Source organism: Hyperolius riggenbachi, chromosome 2 (genome assembly GCF_040937935.1).
Source record: "Hyperolius riggenbachi isolate aHypRig1 chromosome 2, aHypRig1.pri, whole genome shotgun sequence".
Lineage (NCBI taxonomy): Eukaryota > Metazoa > Chordata > Amphibia > Anura > Hyperoliidae > Hyperolius > Hyperolius riggenbachi.
The window spans coordinates 117663951-117687230 of NC_090647.1; the positions used below are offsets into that span (position 1 = coordinate 117663951).

At 45.6% G+C, this 23280-nt stretch overlaps 1 protein-coding gene across 1 annotated transcript in view; it reads left to right on the top strand.

The window, feature by feature from the left end:
• The first annotated feature begins 16886 nt into the window (after window positions 1-16886).
• Window positions 16887-23280, top strand: part of GPD1 (glycerol-3-phosphate dehydrogenase 1) — a 107189-nt gene continuing 100795 nt past the window's right edge. Inside the window, exon 1 of the mRNA XM_068265110.1 lies at window positions 16887-17065. Within this exon, the coding sequence (XP_068121211.1) occupies window positions 17028-17065 (38 nt within the window). The 5' untranslated portion in view covers window positions 16887-17027. The remainder of the gene's footprint in view (window positions 17066-23280) is intronic.

Consider the following 23280-nt stretch of genomic DNA (forward strand, 5'->3'; position numbering starts at 1 on the left):
GCACCCTGGCTACGCTCTTTTCAGGCGACTCAACCTAGGTCGGAGGTTCCGGTCCATCCCTGCTAAAACCACTAGGCGTATGAACACTTTTTTCCCCACTGCTATCAGACTCTTGAACTCTGCCCGTTCCACTGACCCCCCCTGTAGCCGTCTTCAGTCTAACATCTGACCTTGACTGCGGCTGTGTTGTTATCTGCCTTGCTTAGGTCATGCTAGAGTCTCCTAGAGTCTCCTGCTGTCACACACTGCTGTCCCTGCTAGTCCCGAAATGCTCTACGTCAAACGATAATGTGTATAAAGCGTCACTGTGTATTCTCATGTCCTGTTGTATTACCCTTGCTCTGTGTACTACTCTTTTCTGTTGTATAACTCTTTTTGTGCCTTCAATGTGTCAAATCCAATTCCGGGCACGGCCCAACCGTGCTTGGCGAAATAAACGAATTCTGATTCTGATATTTAACTCTTTCAGGCAGAGAAAGAAAAAATGGAACACAGCATAGTTATTAGTGTACTTGGCACTGTACATACACATGTCTATCTCCTCATGTCACTTCAGGTATCCTTTAAATGTGACAGGCTTTCCTGGGTCGTCTCTGTGTAATGGGTGGCAAGCATATGGGCTGCCCTACAGTGGTCAAAAAAGTTTATTTCTGCACATATTACCGACCAATTACAGCAAAGTTATTGAACACTCAACATATTTACCTCAACATTACCGAACGATTATCAATTGTTTATCACCCATTTTACTACACTTTTATCAAACATTTATCACACTCGGTAAATTTTTAGTGAATACTTAAAAAATTTGGTAATTATCACTGGAGGTAATTTTAAGACCAAAAAAAGAGTTACCACAAATGTTAATGTGAATGAGAGGACAGCACTACGGTGAGGCAGCTAGCACTTCAAGACGTCTAAAATTTCAGCTACCATCTCACTCTCTCATTACCAATATACTTTAGGGCAGTGGTTCACAAACTTTCTTGGGTGAGGGCGCCCTTGATGGTTTTTACATTTTTTCAAAGTACCCCTCAGCAAACACAACTACCGAAATGCTGTTATGACCCTTATTAGGCTGAACCCCCTCCCCCAGTAGCTAGTGATACAGCATCTCCCTCTAAGTAGGCAGTGACCTCCATGTTAAGCAGCATTACCCTCTCCAAATATTCAGTAACTCCCATGAATAAACGTAAGGATAAATAGTCAATCTTGTTGAGTATATAGACATTTCCCCACATGGGCACAATAGTTAGTTACACCCCCTTTAATTATGCAGCATCACCTCGGAAACCATTCTAGATTGTAAGTGACCCCCATTAGCTGGACAAACATTTCCTTACTTATCCAGGCCAAGGTGCACTGATGCGTTGCTCCACCCTGATTCCTATGGATGTCCAACTTCAACCATGGCTGCTGGTGCTAAAGATTAACTGGCTGGTAATGTAATGCATTGTATATCAATGTGCGGGTGCATTACTGATGGCAATGCACAAAGGATGGGGGATGCATGCCGAAGCACTCCTGGGGAGGTGCCCGAGGCGCACCAGGGTGTCGTGTTACCCAGTTTGAGAACCCGGTTTAGGGCCCTTTTACACTTACCATGGTCCTTCTCGTCACATAAAAACTTTGCATCCCACCGCAGAAGTAGTCCTATGGGGCTATCACATTGAACATGGTGCACCAGGTCCTGTTGTGATAACGTAAGAATAATTTTGCGTCATGACTGTTTCACCCGGAAGCTAGGCATACTTTCATTGGATAGTATGCCTCGCTGTAAGGTCGCACTGCATTCTGTCCTGAAAGGTCGCACTGCACATGCGACCTTTCAGGACAGAATGCATGAAATGTAGAATGGGCCTAAAGGTGGCCACACACACCATACAATTTTTTAAATATCTTTTCAATTTAAGAAATGCAATCAATTTTTCTGACTGATTGTAACATTTCAAAAATCTGACCAATGTACCACACACGTATGTTCAGTCTTTTCCCAATTATGATAAAAATGATTGGAAACTCTGAGAAAATTGCTAGGGTGTGTATATTAATAAACTGACAATCTAACACACACCATACAATCTTTAGAAAGATTGAAGAAAAATATCTGGCATTCCAGATGGATAAAAATCGAAGAGAACGGGAAATCCGATCGGATTTTTTAGTCGAATGAAAAAAAAGCTTTCGATTTTTTTTCGGGAGATCCGATCATTTTTATCGAATTGCTGTAAAATCATATCATTTTATTGTATCGTGTCTGGCCACCTTTAAGAAAACCTGTAACATCAAAAAGTTCCCCTGGGGGGTACTCACCTCAGGAGGGGAGAAGCCTCAGGGTTCAATGAGGTTTCCCACGCCGTCCTCCATCCCTCGGGGTCTCGCTGCAGCCCTCCGAACAGTGGCGATGTAAATATTTACCTTCCCGGCTCCTGCGCAGGCGCTGTTGCGGCTCTCGGCTCCGAAATAGGCGGAAATACCCAATGGCCGTCGGGTCTGCTCTACTGCGCAGGCGCAAGTCTCCGGCGCCTGCGCAGTAGAGCGGACCCGACTGAGATCAGGTATTTCCGTCTACTTCGGAGCCGAAAGCCACAACAGCGCCCCCGCTGGAGCCTGGAAAGGTAAATATTGAACAAGCTGTCGGATCTGTCGGGCCGCTGGTCGGAGGGCTGCAGCAAGACCCCTGAGAGACAGAGGACGGCGTGGGAAGCCTCATTGGGACCCTGAGGCTTCCCCCTCCCAAAGTGAGTACCCCCCGGGGGAACTTTTTGATGTTACAGTGTCTCTTTAAATGATAGCCTCACATTTCTTAGAAACCAATTATCACTGGGCAAGGTGATGCTGTGCCTTAAAATATCATCAAAATACCACCTTTTATGAACTATTAGATGCAAAGGGAGGGCCACGTAAACATTAAGTAACTTAAACCATGAAAAGGACCACCTTACTGACACAGTCCACTAAGAAAATTTGGTATGTATGTATGTATGTGTGTGTGTTTTTCGCAGTTATACATTGCAGGCAAGAGCCTATATTTAGTCCCAGTTATAGTAGTCACGATCAATACTCTCCAGAGAGTGATAATAGGTTTTTAAGTAATGCAGCAGTAATTGACTTATCAATCACATGAATGTTCAAACCATGATAGGGACTGTTCACCATCAGAAGAAATGTAATGTAACTAGAGACAATTTTTGTTAATCCAGATCTGATTGTGCACAAGAGGATATGACATGGGTATTATTATTTAGTATTTATATAGCGCCAACATCTTCTGCAGAGCTGTACAGAATGAATTGTCTTGTCACTTAACTGCCCCTCAGAGGAGCTCACAAGAGGAGCTGGGTATCGGGATCCTGCATGTTCTGTGGAACAAGAGATCTCTGTATATAATGGCTTAATTACTGTAGATAACACATTATAGAGGTAATATGACAAAGGCCTAGTGAGCGGAAAATACATCTTTATTATTAAATGACACAAAATGTATATTATCCATGTAAAGGTAACCATACACTGTGATTTTTTTTTTGATTTTTTTTTTGCATCGATTGCCTATTTGATCATTTGATTGAATCTGCTAGAAATCGACACAGCAATCTTTTCTATTTATTTATTTATTTTTGTTGATTTTCAGCCAAAATTGATTCAGTCGGTTGTGCCAAATGGAGGATTTTGCTTGATCGGAGTTGGGTTGGAAGTGCAATGTTAGCGGTGTTTGCGATGACTGACGCAGCAGCAGATCTTACTCTCATGTGTCCGCCAGCATGTCTTCTCTCCTCTTTTGGGCTCTCTTTCCTGGCTCTTCGCTCCTGGAGGCTTGTGCATGTCACAAACACTAGAGGTCAGTAAAGGCCTCCAGTGGTCATTAAAGATACCTGCCATGGAGCCTGTAGTATTTGCCCTCTAGTGTTTATCACATGACACCGGCCCCAGGAAGAAAAGAAACGGGAAGGAGCGGTGTAGTGAAGACGCATTGGCAGAGAGAGGATTCGCTAACTACTATGTATGGCCTAGGGCACATAAGTGGAGAGACAGTGCACACAGATGTTTAAACTCATATATATATCAGTTATATAGATCCCTCACAGATCATTATCTGATGAGAGAGGGACCTGTCTGGTGGCCACATTGGCCAGTGTATTTCCAGCTTTAGTGTCACAGACTGGGGAAATGATGTCAGGGCCCTTTTCTACTGACCATGTTTCAATATAATTTTCGCATTGCAATGGCACCATGGTTATCTTGGAAATGGCAATCCCCCTTGCAATGTAGCACAGAAAATTGACCTATAGATGGCAGCAGATCAATATTTTCAGCACAGCTCTTTACAGCTTTGCTAAGTTGCAGGACCAGTAATATTTCTCATTTTCTGTCTGAGTGCCTCATACAGCTGTTAATAGTGGGGATGTGTGGTGGTGGATTACCGCTCCATAAGTAAATAAGTAAATGCAATAAAACTTCATAAGCAGAAAGAATAAAGATGAACGTCACCTATATTTATAGAATAAATACAAATGAACAGACATAGGCTAGCGGTAGTGGTCACCATCGCAGCCCTTCTGTCCACTACAGTTCCGGGTTTTACGGGTGAAAATTGTTAAAGAGGGGCACTTTTACATTTACTGTACAATGAAAAGTTGCAATGAAAACGAAATCTAGGGCTATAGTTAACCATGAGCCCAAATCTACAAATGTATTTTCCTCTGTACCTTCTGCACAGTGACTGTTTCTCCCCCATCCTTCATCAATTCACCCCATAGCTGCCTACATCAGCTTCCCATCATACTAGCCTCGCTTCCTGCAGTCTGGACTCCGCCCACTCGGATCTGCAGATGAATGTCTGTTATGCTAGGTACACACCATACAATTTTCTGTTAGATTTTCTGTTAGATTTACCTGCCAGATAGGTTTTTTCCATGTTGTAGGTAAATCTAACAGAAAATTGTATGGCGTGTACCTAGCATAAAACAAGGTGTGTATGAGATCTGCAGATATCATAGACTATGGCCTGGGGCACACCAAAACCCGCTAGCAGATCTGCAAAATGCTAGCAGATTTTTAAACGCTTTTTTTTATTTTTATGTAGCGTTTTGCGGATTGCTGCTGCGGATTTCAGTGTAGCATATTTCACATATTGTTACAGTAAAGCTGTTACTGGACAGCTTCTGTATCAAAACCGCCTGGCAAACCGCTCTGATCTGCCGTTTTTCAGAGCGGTTTGCGTTTTTCCTATACTTAACATTGGAGGCAGAAACGCCTCCACAATCCAAAAAATGCCTCACCCCGGGAGGACTCGTTTCTGCAAAACGCCTCCCGCTCTGGTGTGCACACCCCCATTGAAATACATTACTTTAGCGTATCCGCAGCCGCAAGCGACTGCAAAAACGGCCAAAAAGCCGCTCTGTGTGCACCAGCCCTATGGCCCGGTGCACACCAAAAACCACTAGCAGATCTGCAAAATGCTAGCAGATTTTGAAACGCTTTTTCTTATTTTTCTGCAGCGTTTCAGCTAGCATTTTGCGGTTTTGTGTAGCGGTTTTGGTGTAGTAGATTTCATGTATTGTTACAGTAAAGCTGTTACTGAACAGCTACTGTAACAAAAACCGCCTGGCAAACCGCTCTGAAGTGCCGTTTTTCAGAGCGGTTTGCGGTTTCCCTATACTTAACATTGAGGCAGAAACGCATCCGCAATCCAAAATCTGCAGCAGCCCGGGAGTATGCGTTTCTGCAAAATGCCTCCCGCTCTGGTGTGCACCAGCCTATTGAAATACATTACCCTAGCGGATCCGCACCCGGAAGCAGATCGCAAACCGCAGCGGAAACGCTCCGGTGTGCACTAGGCCTCAGAGTGTATTTTGCAGGAACGGATCTTTTGCAGATACTGATCTTTTGAATGTGTGCAGCATCTTTGTGTGCAGCATCTTGCAAAGATTTTTATCTGATGGGGAGTTCAGCTCAATAGAATAGACTGTGTAGGTATGGCTCTCATACTACATGGAAGAGGGTAAAATTGGTCTGTGATCTTTCATTAATCTTTCTCGTGTATCTACATACATTAGTGATTGTCGGACTCATGACATGGCAGGACATTTCAAGAGTTCTTGCTATGCTAACAAAAATAAGAAAGAGCAACAAGTTTTCCTAGGCAGAGTCTATGGTTCCTCCGTGACTCTATAATCAATAAATATATTTGTCTCCCAGACTTAGGCTGCTTTCACAGTGGGACGTTACAGGCGCACGTTAGAGCAGCCTGTAACGCACCCCCACCGCACAGCAATGAAAAATCAATGGGCTGTTCACAGTGGCCACGTTGCGTTACACAGTAACGCTTCACGTCAAGACAACGTACTGCATGCAGTACTTTATACGTGGCTAAGCCGCGTTAGACTGTTTGCACATGCTCAGTACGGGTGTTTTTTTTTTATTTTAGGGGCGGGGAGAAGCCGCTACGTAGCCAGGCACATGGCTACTTGGCTTTCACTGCACTTGCAGTGTTTACTCTTTGGAGCAGCTGCTGATTGGCTGGCGGGACCACGTGATGCGGAGAGCTCCGCTCACGTGGTCTCCGCAGCGCCTCCGACAGAGCAGGCGCACCAAGAGCTGCTTGTAACGCGGCTCTTGGTAGCGTCCTGCTCCAACACCACCAGGCTTTGCGTTAGGGGCACGTTATGTGCCCTATAACGTCCCCTAAACGCAACGTCCTGGTGTGTAGATAGCCTAAAGCTTTGTCCAGCTTTACATTTTCCTAGGCTAAAACAATTGTTCCTGATTGTCTTGGTTGCAGAGCTAAAGGTTGCACAGGTATCTGCAGGTTACTCTCACCTGATTCCTTTTATTCAACACAGTGTTCATTGTGCATCCTCCTCTCTCCAACATGCTGCTGGGCTAGGGGTATGTCTGTACAACACTCAATAAACAAAAGTATTGGCCAACCAATCCCTAATCATCATTTTGGGTGATAGATGATTCAAATGTGAATGCAGCTTAAAGAGACTCTGAAGCGAGAATAAATCTCGCTTCAGAGCCCATAGTTAGCAGGGGCACGTGTGCCCCTGCTAAACCGCCGCTATAGCGCCGCTAAACGGGGGTCCCTTCACCCCCAAACCCCCCACTGCGACACTTGGTCGCAGACTTGGTCGCTCCTGGAGGCAGGGCTAACGGCTGCAGCCCTGCCTCCAGTCGCGTCTATCAGCGGCGCATCGCCGCCTCTCCCCGCCCCTCTCAGTGAAGGAAGACTGAGAGGGGCGGGGGAGAGGCGGAGATACGCGCTGACAGACGCGCGTGGGGCAGGGCTGCGGCGGTTAGCCCTGCCCCAACCAGGAAGTGCTCCCCCGCTGAAACGAGGGGATTTGGGGGATCAGGGATGTTAAGCCGCGGGATAGTGGCGGTTTAGCAGGGGCACACGTGCCCCTGCTAACTATGAGGTCTGAAGCGAGATTTATTCTCGCTTCAGACTCTCTTTAAAGTGAACCTGAGATGAAAACAAATTGATGGGAATTTATCCTCCTACTTCTAAAAATGACTTTTCATTAGATATTCCATGGTTTTATTTGATGTTTAAATATTTACAAACTAGATTTAATGTTTATTGCCTCTGCTCAATGGCAGTCTAGAAAGTGTCCAAGAGCTCAAATGTATGAACTATTGACCTTTTTTATGTATCCCCAGTACTCAGAAGTTGTTCTCTGCAGGAAAATGTTTTATAGCTGTAATTACTTATTAGTGAGGGTTATGCTGACAAGGGTACAACAAGACAGAAACTGTCACTTGCATGCCTGAGGCCAGAAACCCACTAGGAGCGATTTTCTGAGCGCTTCGCGCTTTGAAAACTCTTGCTAATGTAATGCTATGGGTGTGATCCCACTTGAGCGATGTGATTTTATAAAAATCCCCCATAGCATTGCATTAGCTAGAGTTTTTTTCAAATCACTAGCGATTAGAAATCACTCCTGGTGGGTTTCTGGCCTGAAGGTTAACCCTTTCAGGCAGGAAAAAAAACACAACCTAGTCATTTATATACTTGCCACTGTACATACACATGCTTATCTCATCATGTCACCCGGGGTACACTTTAAGGCTTAGTGCACACAGACAGATCCTTCTAGGTAACTGACCAATCTGACTTATTTCTGGACTTTGACAAAATACTATGTACATATGTACCATGGCACTTCCGACTGATCTTTTGTTCAGAGCTCTACCCATGGTTCTCTTGAATGATCAGTCCGTTGTTATCACATGTGCACTGCATGACAAGTGCAGGACCAATCAAGATTTACTAGCATGGGCGATCTCTCAACAACTGATAAAACAATAGATAATTTCTTAAAAGTCTGCTGATGAATTTATTTCTAATATACAGACATGGGTGTCCGCAGCATAGGGCTAGAGGGGTCAGCCGCGGGGACCCCTTAGCTTAGGTGGTGACAGGTGCCCCCCAGTTTTAGGTAGTGACAGGGACCCCCACCCCAGACCTCAGATCAGTGCCGCCCGCCTGCTGTGTCCCGTCCCCAGGCAGCATCATTCAGACCTTCCAATCAGCCGGCGACCAATAAGAAGCGGGTACATGGTACTCCCTGTGGACACCACACTGCATATGCCAGGGGGGGGGGGGGGGTGGAGAGACGGCCCTCCAGCCAACAGCCGTCGCTTCCCCCTGGCAAAACAAACCAGTGGCTGCCCGGCAGAGCAGATGCCTATCTTCAGGGGTGCAGGCATGGCTCGGGCGCTAGTACCTCACACACAACGCACTGATATGCGGAAGTGACGTCATATGTCACTTCCGCATATGCAGTGTGGTGTCCACAGAGTACCATGCACCCGCTTCTTACTGGTCGCCGGCTGATTGGAAGGTCTCAATGACGCTGCCTGGGGTCGGGACACAGCAGGCGGGCGGCACTGATCTGAGGTCTGGGGTGGGGGTCCCTGTCACTACCTAAAACTGGGGGTACCTGTCACCACCTAAACTAAGGGGGTCCCTGTCACTAAACTTGGGGGGTCCCTGTCACTACCTAAACTGGGGGGCACATGTCACCAACACCTGTTTCGGAGGCGCTCACAATCTAATCCCTACCACAGTCTAGTCTAATGTCCCACCATTGCTAAGCTCATGTAAATTTGGCTCCACCTGTGACCACACCCACATTCTGGTCCATAACCATGCCCATTTTTTGGCATTGCCCCCCTCCCGCCCACCTGGAAAATTTTCTGCAGGTGCCCATGCTTGGTTAACAGTAGGACTTTGCGGAGCTGCATTATAAATTCTTATAAAGCAGCTTATCCACTGCAAAAAGAAGTCAAGGCAATGTTCACAGTGTGTTAGCGATGCATTGTAACGTGTAGCGTTATGGTAATGCACTGCTGCAGTGCGTTACCTCTAAATGCACACATTATCAGGGACAGGAAAGCATACTTTTCATTGAATGTATGCTTACTGTACCTACTCAGTGCGACATAATGGAGTGTTAATGTGTGTTACCACATTTTTGTTGCATTGTAATGTTGCATTGTGACTTTAACATCACATTACAACACAACATCCTGCTGTGATCTGTAACAAAAATGTCATCCTTTTTTCTACTATCCTACAAGTTCCTAAACCTATTCTAATGTGCTCTGGCTTACTGCAGCACTTTCTACTACCACCGTCTCTGTAATAAATCAACTTATCTTTCCCTTGTCGGATTTGTCGCCCTGTGTCTGGAAGGTTGCCAACTCTTCAGTGTTGTTGATATGTTATGCACGCCCCTCTCCAGGCCCCTCCATGCACACTCCTGTGCGTGTTATTTACTTTAGGCAGCCTCTCTGCTCTCTTGTCAGTGAGAGAAGAGAGCTGCCTTTTACAAGCTGGATAAATCGTCCTCTGTTAGGCTGTGAAAGGAGCTGGGCTGTCACATACTGAAGAATTACAGACACGGAGCTGTCTGCAGGAAGAAACAATCAGCATGTCACTCTTCAGTGGATGAGAGTTGCAGGGGGAAGAAGGTAAACACACAAATGATCTCTTGAGATTCAAAAGGAAGGCTGTATACAGCCTGCTTGTGTATGGATGTATTTTCTATGTGGACATACTGTACATCAACCTACTTCCAGTTTTGGTGGCTATTTTATTTGTTTATAAACAAACTTTTAAAAACTGTGTAGGTGTATGACGAGTTCATAGAAGATTTTATTTTTTGTCACAAGTTAGCGGAAATTGATTTGTATTGTTTTTTTTTTCACAAAGTGTCAATTTCCGCTAACTTGTGACAAAAAAAAAATCTTCTATGAACTCACCATACTCCTAACAGAATACCTTGGGGTGTCTTCTTTCTAAAATGGGGTCACTTGTGGGATTCCTATACTGCCCTGGCATTTTAGGGGCCCTAAACCGTGAGGAGTAGTCTAGAATCCAAATGCCTCAAAATGACCTGTGAATAGGACATTAGGCCCCTTAGCGCACCTAGGTTGCAAAAAAGTGTCACATGTGGTATCCCCGTACTCAGAAGAAGTAGTATAATGTGTTTTGGGGTGTATTTTTACACATACCCATGCTGGGTGGGAGAAATCTCTCTGTAAATGGACAATTGTGTGTAAAAAAAAACCAAAAAATTGTCATTTACAGAGATATTTCTCCCACCCAGCATGGGTATGTGTAAAAATACACCACAAAACACATTATACTACTTCTCCTGAGTACAGTGGTACCACATGTGTGGCACTTTTTTGCACCCTAACTGCGCTAAGGGGCCCAAAGTCCAATGAGTACCTTTAGGATTTCACAGGTCATTTTGTGACATTTGGTTTCAAGACTACTCCTCACGGTTTAGGGCCCCTAAAATGCCAGGGCAGTATAGGAACCCCACAAATGACCCCATTTTAGAAAGAAGACACCCAAAGGTATTCCGTTAGGAGTATGGTGAGTTCATAGAAGATTTTATTTTTTGTCACAAGTTAGCGGAAAATGACACTTTGTGAAAAAAAGCTATTAAAATCAATTTCCGCTTACTTGTGACAAAAAATAAAATCTTCTATGAACTCACCATACTCCTAACGGAATACCTTGGGGTGTCTTCTTTCTAAAATGGGGTCATTTGTGGGGTTCCTATACTACCCTGGCATTTTAGGGGCCCTAAACCGTGAGGAGTAGTCTTGAAACAAAAATGACCTGTGAAATCCTAAAGGTACTCATTGGACTTTGGGCCCCTTAGCACAGTTAGGGTGTAAAAAAGTGCCACACATGTGGTATCGCCGTACTCAGGAGAAGTAGTATAATGTGTTTTGGGGTGTATTTTTACACGTACCCATGCTGAGTGGGAGAAAGATCTCTGTAAATGGACAATTGTGTGTAAAAAAAAAATCAAAAAATCGTCATTTACAGAGATATTTCTCCCACCCAGCATGGGTATGTGTAAAAATACACCCCAAAACACATTATACTACTTCTCCTGAGTACGGCAATACCACATGTGTGGCACTTTTTTGCAGCCTAACTGCGCTAAGGGGCCCTAAGTCCAATGAGCACCTTTAGGCTTTACAGGGGTGCTTACAATTTAGCACCCCCCAAAATGCCAGGACAGTAAACACACCCCACAAATGACCCCATTTTGGAAAGTAGACACTTCAAGGTATTCAGAGAGGAGCATAGTGAGTCCGTGGCAGATTTCATTTTTTTTTTTTTTGTCGCAAGTTAGAAGAAATGGAAACTTTTTTTTTCCTTTTTTTTGTCACAAAGTGTCATTTTCCGCTAACTTGTGACAAAAAATAAAATCTTCTATGAACACACCATGCCTCTCAGTGAATACTTTGGGATGTCTTCTTTCCAAAATGGGGTCATTTGGGGGGTATTTATACTATCCTGTAATTTTAGCACCTCATGAAACATGACAGGTGCTCAGAAAAGTCGGAGATGCTTCAAAATGGGAAAATTCACTTTTTGCACCATAGTTTGTAAACGCTATAACTTTTACCCAAACCAATAAATATACACTGAATGTTTTTTTTTAATCAAAGACATGTAGCAGAATAACTTTCGCACTCAAATGTATAGGAAATTTTACTTTATTTGAAAAATGTCAACACAGAAAGTAAAAAAAGTAATTTTTTTTTACAAAATTCATGTCTTTTTTGATGAATATAATAAAAAGTAAAAATCGCAGCAGCAATCAAATAGCAGCAAAAGAAAGCTGTATTAGTGACAAGAAAAGGAGGTAAAATTCATTTAGATGGTAGGTTGTATGACCGAGCAATAAACCGTTAAAGCTGCAGTGGTCTGAATGGAAAAAAAGGCTCTGGTCCTTTAGGGGTTTTATGACTGCAGTCCTTAAGTGGTTAAATACCTCTTTAACATGAATTCCCCAGCTGAAATGCTGCATTACATCGGCTGAAAACTCAATTAATCACCACAAACTCCCGGGGCAAAAATCCACGACTTTCCAGGTCGTGGGTTTTGCTGCCCAGGGGAGGCAGAGCTTTGGACTGTAGCTCTGCCTCCATTCGTTTCAATCTGCACTGAACGCCGCCTCTCCCTGCCCCTATCAGTGAAGGAATACTGAGAGAGGCGGGGAGAGGTCGAGATCTGCATAGATTGACGCGAGTAGAGGCAGAGCTACTGCTCAAAGCTCTGCCTTTACACGGAAGGAGCCCCGCATTTAGCCCCAGGGAGTTTGGGGTGATTGAGTTTTCAGACGTGGGGATGCAGCGTTTCAGCTTGGGCATTCATGTTAAAGAGACTCTGAAGCGAGTCTAAAATCACTTTTTTAACATGCAGTCATGTTAAGAACTATAACCCCTGCTAAACCGCCGCTATCCCGCGGCAAAACAAGGGGTTTATACCCCCCAAATCCCCCCTGCAAAACCCACATCTTTCTTGGTCATGGATTTTGCTGCTCATGGAGGCACAGCTTTCAGCTGCAGCTCTGCCTCTATGCGCGTCAATCGCCGCGCGGATCTCCGCCTCTCCCCCGCCCCTCTCTGTGAAGGAAGATTGAGAGGGGTAGGGAGAGGCGGCGATCAGCTGGGATTGACACGCTAAGAGGCAGAGCTACAGCCATAAGCTCTGCCTCATCAGGAAGCGCTCCCAGGAGTTAGAAGAGGGGATTTGGGGGGTATAAACCCCTCGTTTTGCCGCGGGATAGCGGTGGTTTAGCAGGGGTTATAGTACTTAACATGACTGCATGTTAAAAAAAGTGAATTTAGACTCGCTTCAGAGTCTCTTTAAAGAGGTATTTAAAGTAAAAACATGTGTTTTGGGAGGCTTCAGACTCTCTTTAAAGTTTTCTTGGCAGAATACAGCTTCTGAAAGCAGGAGGAGATAAAAAAAAAAGGTTAATAGTCCATGTATTTTCATGTAAGGACATTTAATAGAATGCCACTGAGCAGAGACAACAAAACATTCAATCTACTTTGCAAATGTTGAAATATAAAATAAAACCATGGAATATCTAAAAAAAAAAGTTTTTTGGGGGGGAGTAGGAGGAAAAGTACAATTGTTTATCTCATCAGTTTATTTTCACATCGGGTTCACTTAAAGGACAGGTCTGTGGGGGGGGGAAGCAGGCGCAGAAGACCTAGCGAGATTGTCATCTGCAATGGAGGGTATCCTGGGACACCGGAGTTGCGGCGAGAGACAGATCGACTGCCAGGGGCTGGAGGAAGCCCTGGGTAAGTAGACTTGTTTTTTTTTCCTCGGGTGTGTCCTGTAAGCTTGACATTGGGTATCATTCATGAAGGAGCTGTCGGTAAGGAGAATCAATGCGGGAAAACACCGCTGCCGGTATTTTAGACTTCTGGGTGGGCATTCATAAAAATGTATCCAGGTGCGGTAGCAGTGCGGAGATTCTCCAAACTAGGCTGGCGGTAGGCAGGCGGAGACACAGGAAGCAGCCGAGTTGATACATTTCTCCGTGTTCCGCTCTACTGCAGCTGCCTGGGAGATCTGTGTCTCCATTCACTTTACATTAGTATCGCCACATGAGAGGGAGCGGTATTTCCCGTCCACATACCGCTTGCGTAATTCTATATGAATTACCATTTTGTTACATTTGTTCCGATAACCACCGCACAAGGCGGTGATTTATCACTCTGCTCGGTAGTGTCAGTTTTTCATGCGGAAAGAGCCTTTATGAATGCCGAACTTGCTGAGTGTTCGGTAAAGTCAGCTGTTTTAAGCATTTCCGCATGCGGAAATGCTTTATGAATGATAGCCATTGTAGCCTTTGCAGTTTCTTTAATAAACAAAAAACATTAACCTAGAATGAACCGGCGTGAAGTATGGAAGCTGCCATATGTATTTCCTTTTAAACAATACTAGTCGTCTGGTAGTCTTGCTGATTATTCTGGCATGAGCGGTGTCTGAATCACACACCTGTCAGAAACATCTGCTCTGCGTGCTAGTTCAGGGTTTATGGCTAAAGGTGCCTATACATTTAGGGCTCAGCTACACTATAAGTGCTTTGTGATTGATTAGCGCTTTTTAAAATAGCTCCCATTCACTTTCATTTAAATTGTGGTAAAAATTGCGCAAAAATCGCTGCAATTTTTACACGATTTTTATCTCGATTTTAATGAAAGTAAATGGGAGTGATTTTTAAAAAGCGCTCAGAAAGCACTAATCAATCACAAGCACTCAGAAAAACGCTTATAGTGTGGCTGAGCCTTCAGCGATGTATGGGCGGATCGACCAAGAGACAGAGCTTTCTCTGATCAAAGCTTATCAGAGAGAGATCTGTTGGCTGCCCATACACCGCAGTGCCGATTTCTGATCGTTTTCAGCATGAAATATCGTGGGAAGTGGCCTTGTGTATCGGGATGAGAGACGGAACCCCTGGCACTGTTTCCCTTAAAGGTCCGAGGATATTTAAAAATAAAAAATCCACTTAGGGCTGGTGCACACCGAGCGGCTTTTTGGGCGTTTTCAGATCCGCTTGCGGCTGCGGATCTGCTTGGTCAATGTATCTCAATGGGGTGGTGCACACCAGAGCGGCAGGCGTTTTGCAGAAACGAAAAATGCCTGGGTGAGGCATTTTTTGGATTGCGGATGCGTTTCTGCCTCAATGTTAAGTATAGGAAAAACGCAAACCGCTCTGAAAAACGGCACTTCAGAGCGGTTTTGCAGGCGTTTTTGTTACAGAAGCTGTTCAGTAACAGCTTTACTGTAACAATATATGAAATCTACTATACTGAAAACCGCAGCAGCAATCCGCAAAACGCTAGCAAAACGCCTCATAAAAATAAAAAAAAGCGTTTAAAAATCTGCTAGCGTTTTGCGGATCTGCTAGCGGGTTTTGGTGTGCACCAGCCCTTACTTGGGGCTTCTTCCAGCTCCTGGCATCTATCCTGTGCCCTCACCGCAGCTCCGGCGGTTCCCTCCGGTGGAGAAGCCGACTTCTCCAGGTCGGCTTCCGCATCGGCTTCTTCTGCTCCCCAGTTCATTGGTCGCGCTGACATAATTCTGCGACTGCGCTGTACAGTCCTCGTCAGCGCAACTCTGAGAGCTACTCGCGCAGGCGCAGTAGGAATCCTGCGCCGGAGGAGACCCAGGACCACCAGCGAGTAGCAGAGCTGCAGCGAGTGCACAGAAAGGCTGGCAGGGGCTGGTGGAAGCCCCAGGTAAGTGGATTGTTTTTATTTTTGAATTGCTCGGATTTGTCCTTTAATGTGAATGTGCCTTCCGGCAGTGCATTTAATAACTTACTTGACTGCTGTCTCCCACCGTGGTCCCCATTCATCTTCTGCATTTCTGCTGGGCTTCCATAAAGAATGCATCACGTGTCAGGTCACACACGCCCCCCGTGGTTAACGCCAGAAGCGCGCCTGCAATGTGGAAGATGAATGCAGACATCAGTGGGAGACAGCGGACAGGTAAAGTATTAAATGCACTAGCAGGGGGCACATTTACATTAGGAAGGCAGCGACAAAGGCGCCGAGGGCACAAATAGACTCCAGTGGTGGACTCTGAATGCCATTTTCCCATAGTCCCGGAATACAGACACCCACAGCCTGGAGCAGGTTAGCTGTGGCCGGTGAACTGTCACAGTGTCTGTTGGCAGGGCCGGTTCTAGACTTTTTGCTGCCTGCGGCAAACTTGTAAGGATGCGCCCCCCCCCACCCGATTTGGAATGATCGCACAGCACCTGACAATTTGCTCTGCTTCAGTTAATGTTCTCACATGACATGCTGCAGCTCAACACAATGGCACACTGGTTGGCTGTGAGTCTCCCTTCTCTTCCTACTCTGACTACATGCTGTTAGTGTAAACACAGTACAATAATGCTGCCCCTGAAATCTCTGTGTCTGATGCAAATGTTTCACCTTGCTTCATGAGAGAACCAGCCCTGTCTGTTGGACACTGCAAGCCAGTTCACCTCCTGGGGTGTCAAACAATCTGGTCCTACAGCAGCAGGCTGGATGAAATGGCCAAATAAGATGCGGGGATCCTTCTGTGTACATCTGTGGCCAAATAAGAGCTGCCATAAATTTTAGTAATCCAGCATGAGTCATGACATATGAGGGGACCCGGACACCTGTACTGATGTTAGGTCAATGCCCATGACGATCTGTCTGTGAAAATCGAATATTCCATACTATTCAAAGCAAAAATGTTTCCCAATTTAGTTATACTCCATTAACTAGAAGCTATGTTTATGAAATGATCATGGTCAGGTGGCCAATATCCTCTCTCCAGGTTGCTGAGTTGAACAGGTGAGTGATAATAATGCTCTTATAACTGTGCCCATTGTTGCTGATCCTTGCTGGTACAGCGTGTATGGTGTCAGTCTCTGCGTTTCATACCGTGTGAGGCGGGTCTAGTTTCCTGGATCCGCTGCCAGCTGCAGATCCTGGTACAACTCTGCCAGCCAAGTCACTGCAGAGAGGCAAGGAGTCAGCTCTCCGCCAATCAGAGCCGAGGGGAGTGGCCTGAGTATCACAAGACTGTCAGCACACGTTTAAATGGCAGGAGTTTGGCGCTGGCTGAAGAATCGGATCCCAAGTCCGCTGTGACAAGGTGACAGCAGTGCGGAGCTGCCTCTGAGGACACTTGTGCCGCCATGGCGCTGAAGATTTGCATCATTGGCTCTGGCAACTGGTTAGTATCCGACCTTGATAAACAAGTAGCCTGTTGATCAGTGCACAGTGCATGGGGAGTGGTGTGTTTACCAGCCGTCACTTCTCCCATAGTTTGGGGCGGTCCAGCTAGAAGGAACTGCATTTGTCCTGCAAATGCCATTTGATTATGTGAGACTAACGTCTTTGTTGATTGTTCATTCAGCAGCAGCAGGATATAATCCGCCCTCAATAATATACATGCTGAGCTGGGCTTCCCACGAATCCTGTCCTGTGCACAGTCACCGGAATCCGGATCCCTCCAGCACAGACAGCAGAAGTGGTTTCAGCTTGTGTTGTGTAAATATTCACTTTGCAACATAGCTGAGCTCAATAGACTTTATTTATGCTCATGAAAAGCATTGTGAAAAATGCTGCCGCCCATAGAGACCAATTGAGGGTTCATATGTTGCTGATCTGAGTTCAGTAGACTATTAGGTGACTGGCTTTTGCTATACTCTGCACTTTTCTTATCTGTTGGGGGATATGCAAAGTTTGGTGACACAACTAATCAGGACTTTAAAAAAACAAAAAAAAAACATTTTACCTATTTGTTTGCATAGTTCTGAAACTTTTTCTGTAGGGCTTGACGGGCTAATGTAGCCAAATTACGCCAATCTCTTTGGTTGAATACCAGGGATCTGTTGCCGCTAACACGCCTAATCAACTTCACTTGGGAGTTAGCAATTGTGTTTGTTGCAGTTAGCATTCAGTATAGAGGTGGTGGGGGTGAGTTCCCTGGAGGTGAGAGGTCCAGGGCTTGCCCACACTTCCCTCTAGGTATCGCATGGTGGTTTGACAGATAAAGGCAGGAGATTGCTCTAGCTGGGAGTTAGCAATTGTTTGTTGCCCCTACTACTGCCATTCCTAATCAACTTCAAACCTTCATCAACTTCTATTCCATTGCTGAAATGTAATCGAGCTAAAGTGGTACAGATCTCTTCTAACTAACTTGTGGTTGATTGCTTGCCATATCACACCCCGTTGGTGACTTTTGTATGGCTAGAATAACGTTCCTACTACAGTAAGTGGTAGACAGTTTGGGACAGTTTTGGGACCATACAGTTCTGGTCCATTAAGGACCAGACCTAGCCTTTTCCATTAATAAACTGTGATTGGCTCACAGTAATCATGATGTCAGAGGCCAATGAAATTGGCCCCTGACCAAGATACAAAAGCTGATCAGCAGCACTGAGTGGAGAGTTTGTGCAAAGTTTGCCAAGAGTGGTTATAAGACTAGTTCACATAGTGTGGCAATCCTTGTATGCATATAGCATTCTGTACCCTAGGGGGCCTACTAGTTTAGTAAACTGGCATCATGGTGGGAAACTAAAACCATATTCACAAGGTTTGTTGCGTTGTATTCCCTGTGAGAGCAGGAATGCAATGCGGAGGATCAGGACAGCAGCGCTGCATGTTATGCTTGCATTGTGTTGGGTACAGTAAAACATGTGTTCAATGAAAAGTATGCTTCACTTTAACTGTTAACTTGCGCATTTAGCGGTAATTCGCGGGATGCAGTAAGCTACGATGCCGCAACTTTCAAGTTTGTTTTGTTGTGAACCGCTCGCAGCAGTTGAAATCTATGCCCTGTTTATGTCTGCCAGGATGTAGAATTCACCTTCTGCATTCAGTATACACGCACCTGCCGATCCTGCAGCTTGCTTGCACTACTGTCATAGTGAAAGCAAAGCTTTTGTATCTTGATCAGGGGCCAATTTTATTGGCCTCTGACATCCTGATTACTGTGAGCCAATCACAGTATATTAATGGAAAAGGCCAGGTCTGGTCCTTAATGGACCAGAACTGTATGGTCCCAAAAGTGTTTAAAAGACGCAAAGCGAGAACATGCAGACTCCATGCAGATAGTGTCCTCTCCAGGATTAAAACTTGGAAAACTGGCCCTGCAAGGCAAGAGTACAAACCAAACTGCCCACTTTATCATTTTTCTGACTGCTAATCCTGGTGCAGATATGTCGGGTATATTCTAAAGCCATTATAACATATGCAGGAGACTTGCATGGTTGCAGAATACCATAGTGATTGCATTGAAAAATGTATTTCTATATGTAGGCTTGTTGTGGATATAGTTAGTCATTTATTGTCTGTACGTACTTGACCTTTCCCTAGTCCTAGTCAATAGCTGCATGGCATCAAATACACATTACAGTAGGCATTTATATTTTGTTTGACTTGCCTGGCTGCTTCTAGTTACACTTAGTTATAAACTGATCAGCAGCACTGAGTGGAGAGTTTGAGCAAAGTTTGCCAAGGGTGGTTATAAGACTGTAGTTCACATAGTGTGGCAATACGGTTACCCTGGAGGACAGTATTACCTTGTATGCATATAGCATTCTGTACCCTAGGGGGCCTACTAGTTTAGTAAACTGGCATCATGGTGGGAAACTAAAACCATATTCACAGGGTTTGTTGCGTTGTATTCCCTGTTAGAAGAGGAATGCAATGCGGAGGATCAGGACAGCAGCGCTGCATGTTATGCTTGCATTGTGTTGGGTACAGTAAAGCATGTGTTCAATGAAAAGTATGCTTCACTTTAACTGTTAACTTGCGCATTTAGCGGTAATTCGCGGCATGCAGTAAGCTATGATGCTGCAACCAGTTTTACCACAACACTCCTGCCGCACTGTGTATGTTGCATGGGTGGTGCATTGCAGTTCGGGAAGCCACATTACAAAGCGGCTGTTATGCCACAATGCACCACTGTGAACATGGCCTTAGGCTCATTTGGATTTTCTTGTCTGGGGAAGATGCGTTTCCATCATAAGTTTCTGAGGGAAACACGTCCGTTATCCAAAAAAACACAGCAGGTCGGGGTTTTGCATTCCGTTTACTGCAGCGTACTGAATGGATCCATTGTAAATCACAAGTGGAAGTAGACCATATTTTTATAAATTAGTTCTGTTGCCGCACTTCACTGCACTGCAGAAAACGTACCGAGCAGATATGCTTTCTGTGCAACTGGGAACCAAGGGCCTGGTCACACTATGCTTGTTGCAGTGCATTATGACTTAAATCATTATTGTACAACAAAGTGCTTGTAGTGGTATCACAATGGGCCAATTTAAACCATCTGGTTGTCTCCGCGGTATGTCAGGTTCTGTCATATTAGTGTGATGTGTGGGCTACCAGACAACACACACTACACCAAATTTAGAGATGACTGGCGACAAGTTACTGTGCGTTGTGACGCCCACATTACCGGAAAATTGTGATTTTTTTTTTTTCTTGCAATGTGTTGCGTATGACTTGGCCAAAAGGGCCGGACAGTCTAGCTTCATATTTTATTTGTGCCCAGGGCAATGGCATTCATAATTACTTAAACTACCTGTAGTGCCCCTGTGCTGGATGAGGAGTTAGGTGGCACAGTGTGTGCCTGGGCTGCATGAGGAGTGAGGTGGCACGGTAGGAGTGAGGTGGCACGGTGTGTGCCTGGGCAGCATGAGTAGTGAGGTGGCACGGTGTGTGCCTGGGCAGCATGTGGAGTGAGGTGGCACGGTGTGTGCCTGGGCAGCATGTGGAGTGAGGTGGCACGGTGTGTGCCTGGGCAGCATGTGGAGTGAGGTGGCACGGTGTGTGCCTGGGCAGCATGGAGTGAGGTGGCACGGTGTGTGCCTGGGCAGCATGTTGAGTGAGGTGGCACGGTGTGTGCCTGGGCAGCATGTGGAGTGAGGTGGCACGGTGTGTGCCTGGGCAGCATGTGGAGTGAGGTGGCACGGTGTGTGCCTGGGCAGCATGAAGAGTGAGGTGGCACGGTGTGTGCCTGGGCAGCATGAAGAGTGAGGTGGCACGGTGTGTGCCTGGGCAGCATGAAGAGTGAGGTGGCACGGTGTGTGCCTGGGCAGCATGAAGAGTGAGGTGGCACGGTGTGTGCCTGGGCAGCATGAAGAGTGAGGTGGCACGGTGTGTGCCTGGGCAGCATGAAGAGTGAGGTGGCACGGTGTGTGCCTGGGCAGCATGAAGAGTGAGGTGGCACGGTGTGTGCCTGGGCTGCTTTTATCACGTGACCATTGCTTGTTGTGATCAAAGATCTTGTGTCACTATGGCCTGCACACATGTTTACTGAGAACAGCCTGTATTCCCAGCACAGAATAAATTTTATCTCAAGGATATCTCCCCAGCTCATAGCAGGACCTCTGTGCCTCCATAAACTTGCTTGGCAGAGCAAATTCCATCTTGAGGCTATCTGCTTACTCCACACAACAAGTGCCCTTTGCATGCAGAGAAGCAGAAGCTTAAGGGCTCATTCCCACTGTTGCGACGCGATTTCGGCCGCATTCCGACGCTTGTAAAAACGCATGCGGATGCGTTTCCACATGCGTTTTTACCCGCGATTTCGCCTGCGATTTCGCATGGCAGGGTGCCATGCGAAATTAACCATGACACTGCCAGGGCTAAATAAAATTGAAAAAGGTGCGAAATCGCGGGTAAAAACGCATGTAACAAACGCATGCGTTTTTACTATTAAATACATTAGCGGCGATTCGCACGGATTCCCGACGCAGGCGAAATCGTTGGCTCTTTTGTGCGTTTTTTTTCACGCTGAAAAAAACGCACCTCAACAACGCTACAGTGGAAACAGGCCTATCCACTTGTATTACATGTGCGGATCTGCATGCGTTGGACGCATGCAGATTCGCGATAGTGGAAACGAGCCCTCACGCTTTCACACACGAATCCATGTTTCCTCATTTACCACAATATAGCCTTTGTTCTAGTCATAATGTAGAGTTATTCTAAGGTAATTCAGTGCAGCGGAGACAGTTTAAAGAAAATTAGATCCTGACATTTATGACTTGTTTGCAAACTGTCAGCTGCCAGGATTTTCCTGTTAGAAAGTGAAAGTTGACATCTGACTGGTGGTTATGCTTGTGTGTATTGTGTTATGGTACAATATGTGCTGAGTAGATGTACATGAGCACATGCTGTTTTGAAATCCCCACCGGAAAGACAGGACCTTACAGCCCCTCCTTTATTGCAACAGGATTAAAGGTGTATTCACTATACATACCACGGAATATGTGCTTTATAAATTAATAATAATAATATATACACTTGCTGTCGCCAACTGGGATACCTGACGCTTCATGGAGGATTGTAGGCAACATACACATACAAAAAATCTATACATACCTGGGGCTTCCTCCGGCCTGATCTCCCCCACACCATCCTTCTGACTCCCCGTTTGCCCGCAATAAGCCTTGGAAAGTCCTCCGGGTCCAGGGCCAACTGCACATGTGGGGGCTGGCTGTGCGCGCTCCCGCTGCATTCACGCCGCCGGGATCGTTCTGCACCTGCACAGTACTACGACTGGGGCCGGTTGCAGGGAGTCAGAAGAGGATGGCATGGGAGCGATCAGGCCAGAGGCAGCTGGAGGAAGTCCAGGAATGTGTGTGGTTTTTTTTTTTTTTTTTTTTTGTGGCTTAATCTAAGGTACGCTTTAAAGTCATCAGGAATCGGCGCAACCGTTTTGATAGGCTTGAACTAGTGGTTAATAATGGCATAATCCCAGCCAAGATTGGGACTTTTCTTAAAGTTGTAAATCCAATTACATTGACATTTTATTCACTTCCAAAGGTGCATAAGTGCTTACATGGACTCCCCGTGTCATGCCTCAGCAAGTGGTTGCCCATGGCAACCCACAAGCGCAGGACTCTTTCTACAGAACTGTTTTCCCTTCTAGGACTTCTAGATGTTCCCGTGCCATCTAGTGTCTGGAATGTGCCATGCATCCCTGTTTGCACCTGTGAGCTCCCTTCCTGGATTATGTTTTGAAAGTACTTACCTTGCTGTTGCTTTCTGCCTGAGCTACAGGTTTTCAGTGTTCCTGTTTCCAGAGAGACTTTATGAACTGGTATCCTGGCTTTGATCTTGGCAATACTCTGACCATCCGTTTGTCCTTCATTCTTGTACCTCACCTGACTTGGACTGATTTCCTAATAACGAACTTATGGGGAAATTGAGTTACGTCCAGTCACGGCATGGCTGTTAGGGGTGGAGACTCCCACATACGTGGTGGGTGGCAATGGTTAGAGGAAAAGACATATAGGGTATATGACAGTGTGCCTGTCCCTGATGAGGCCATCTACATGGCGAAACATGTTGGACCTAGGAGGCTCACTGTATGCCACAACCAGCTACATGTTTATTGCTGGTTTATACTATTTCTCTGCTTAAGAA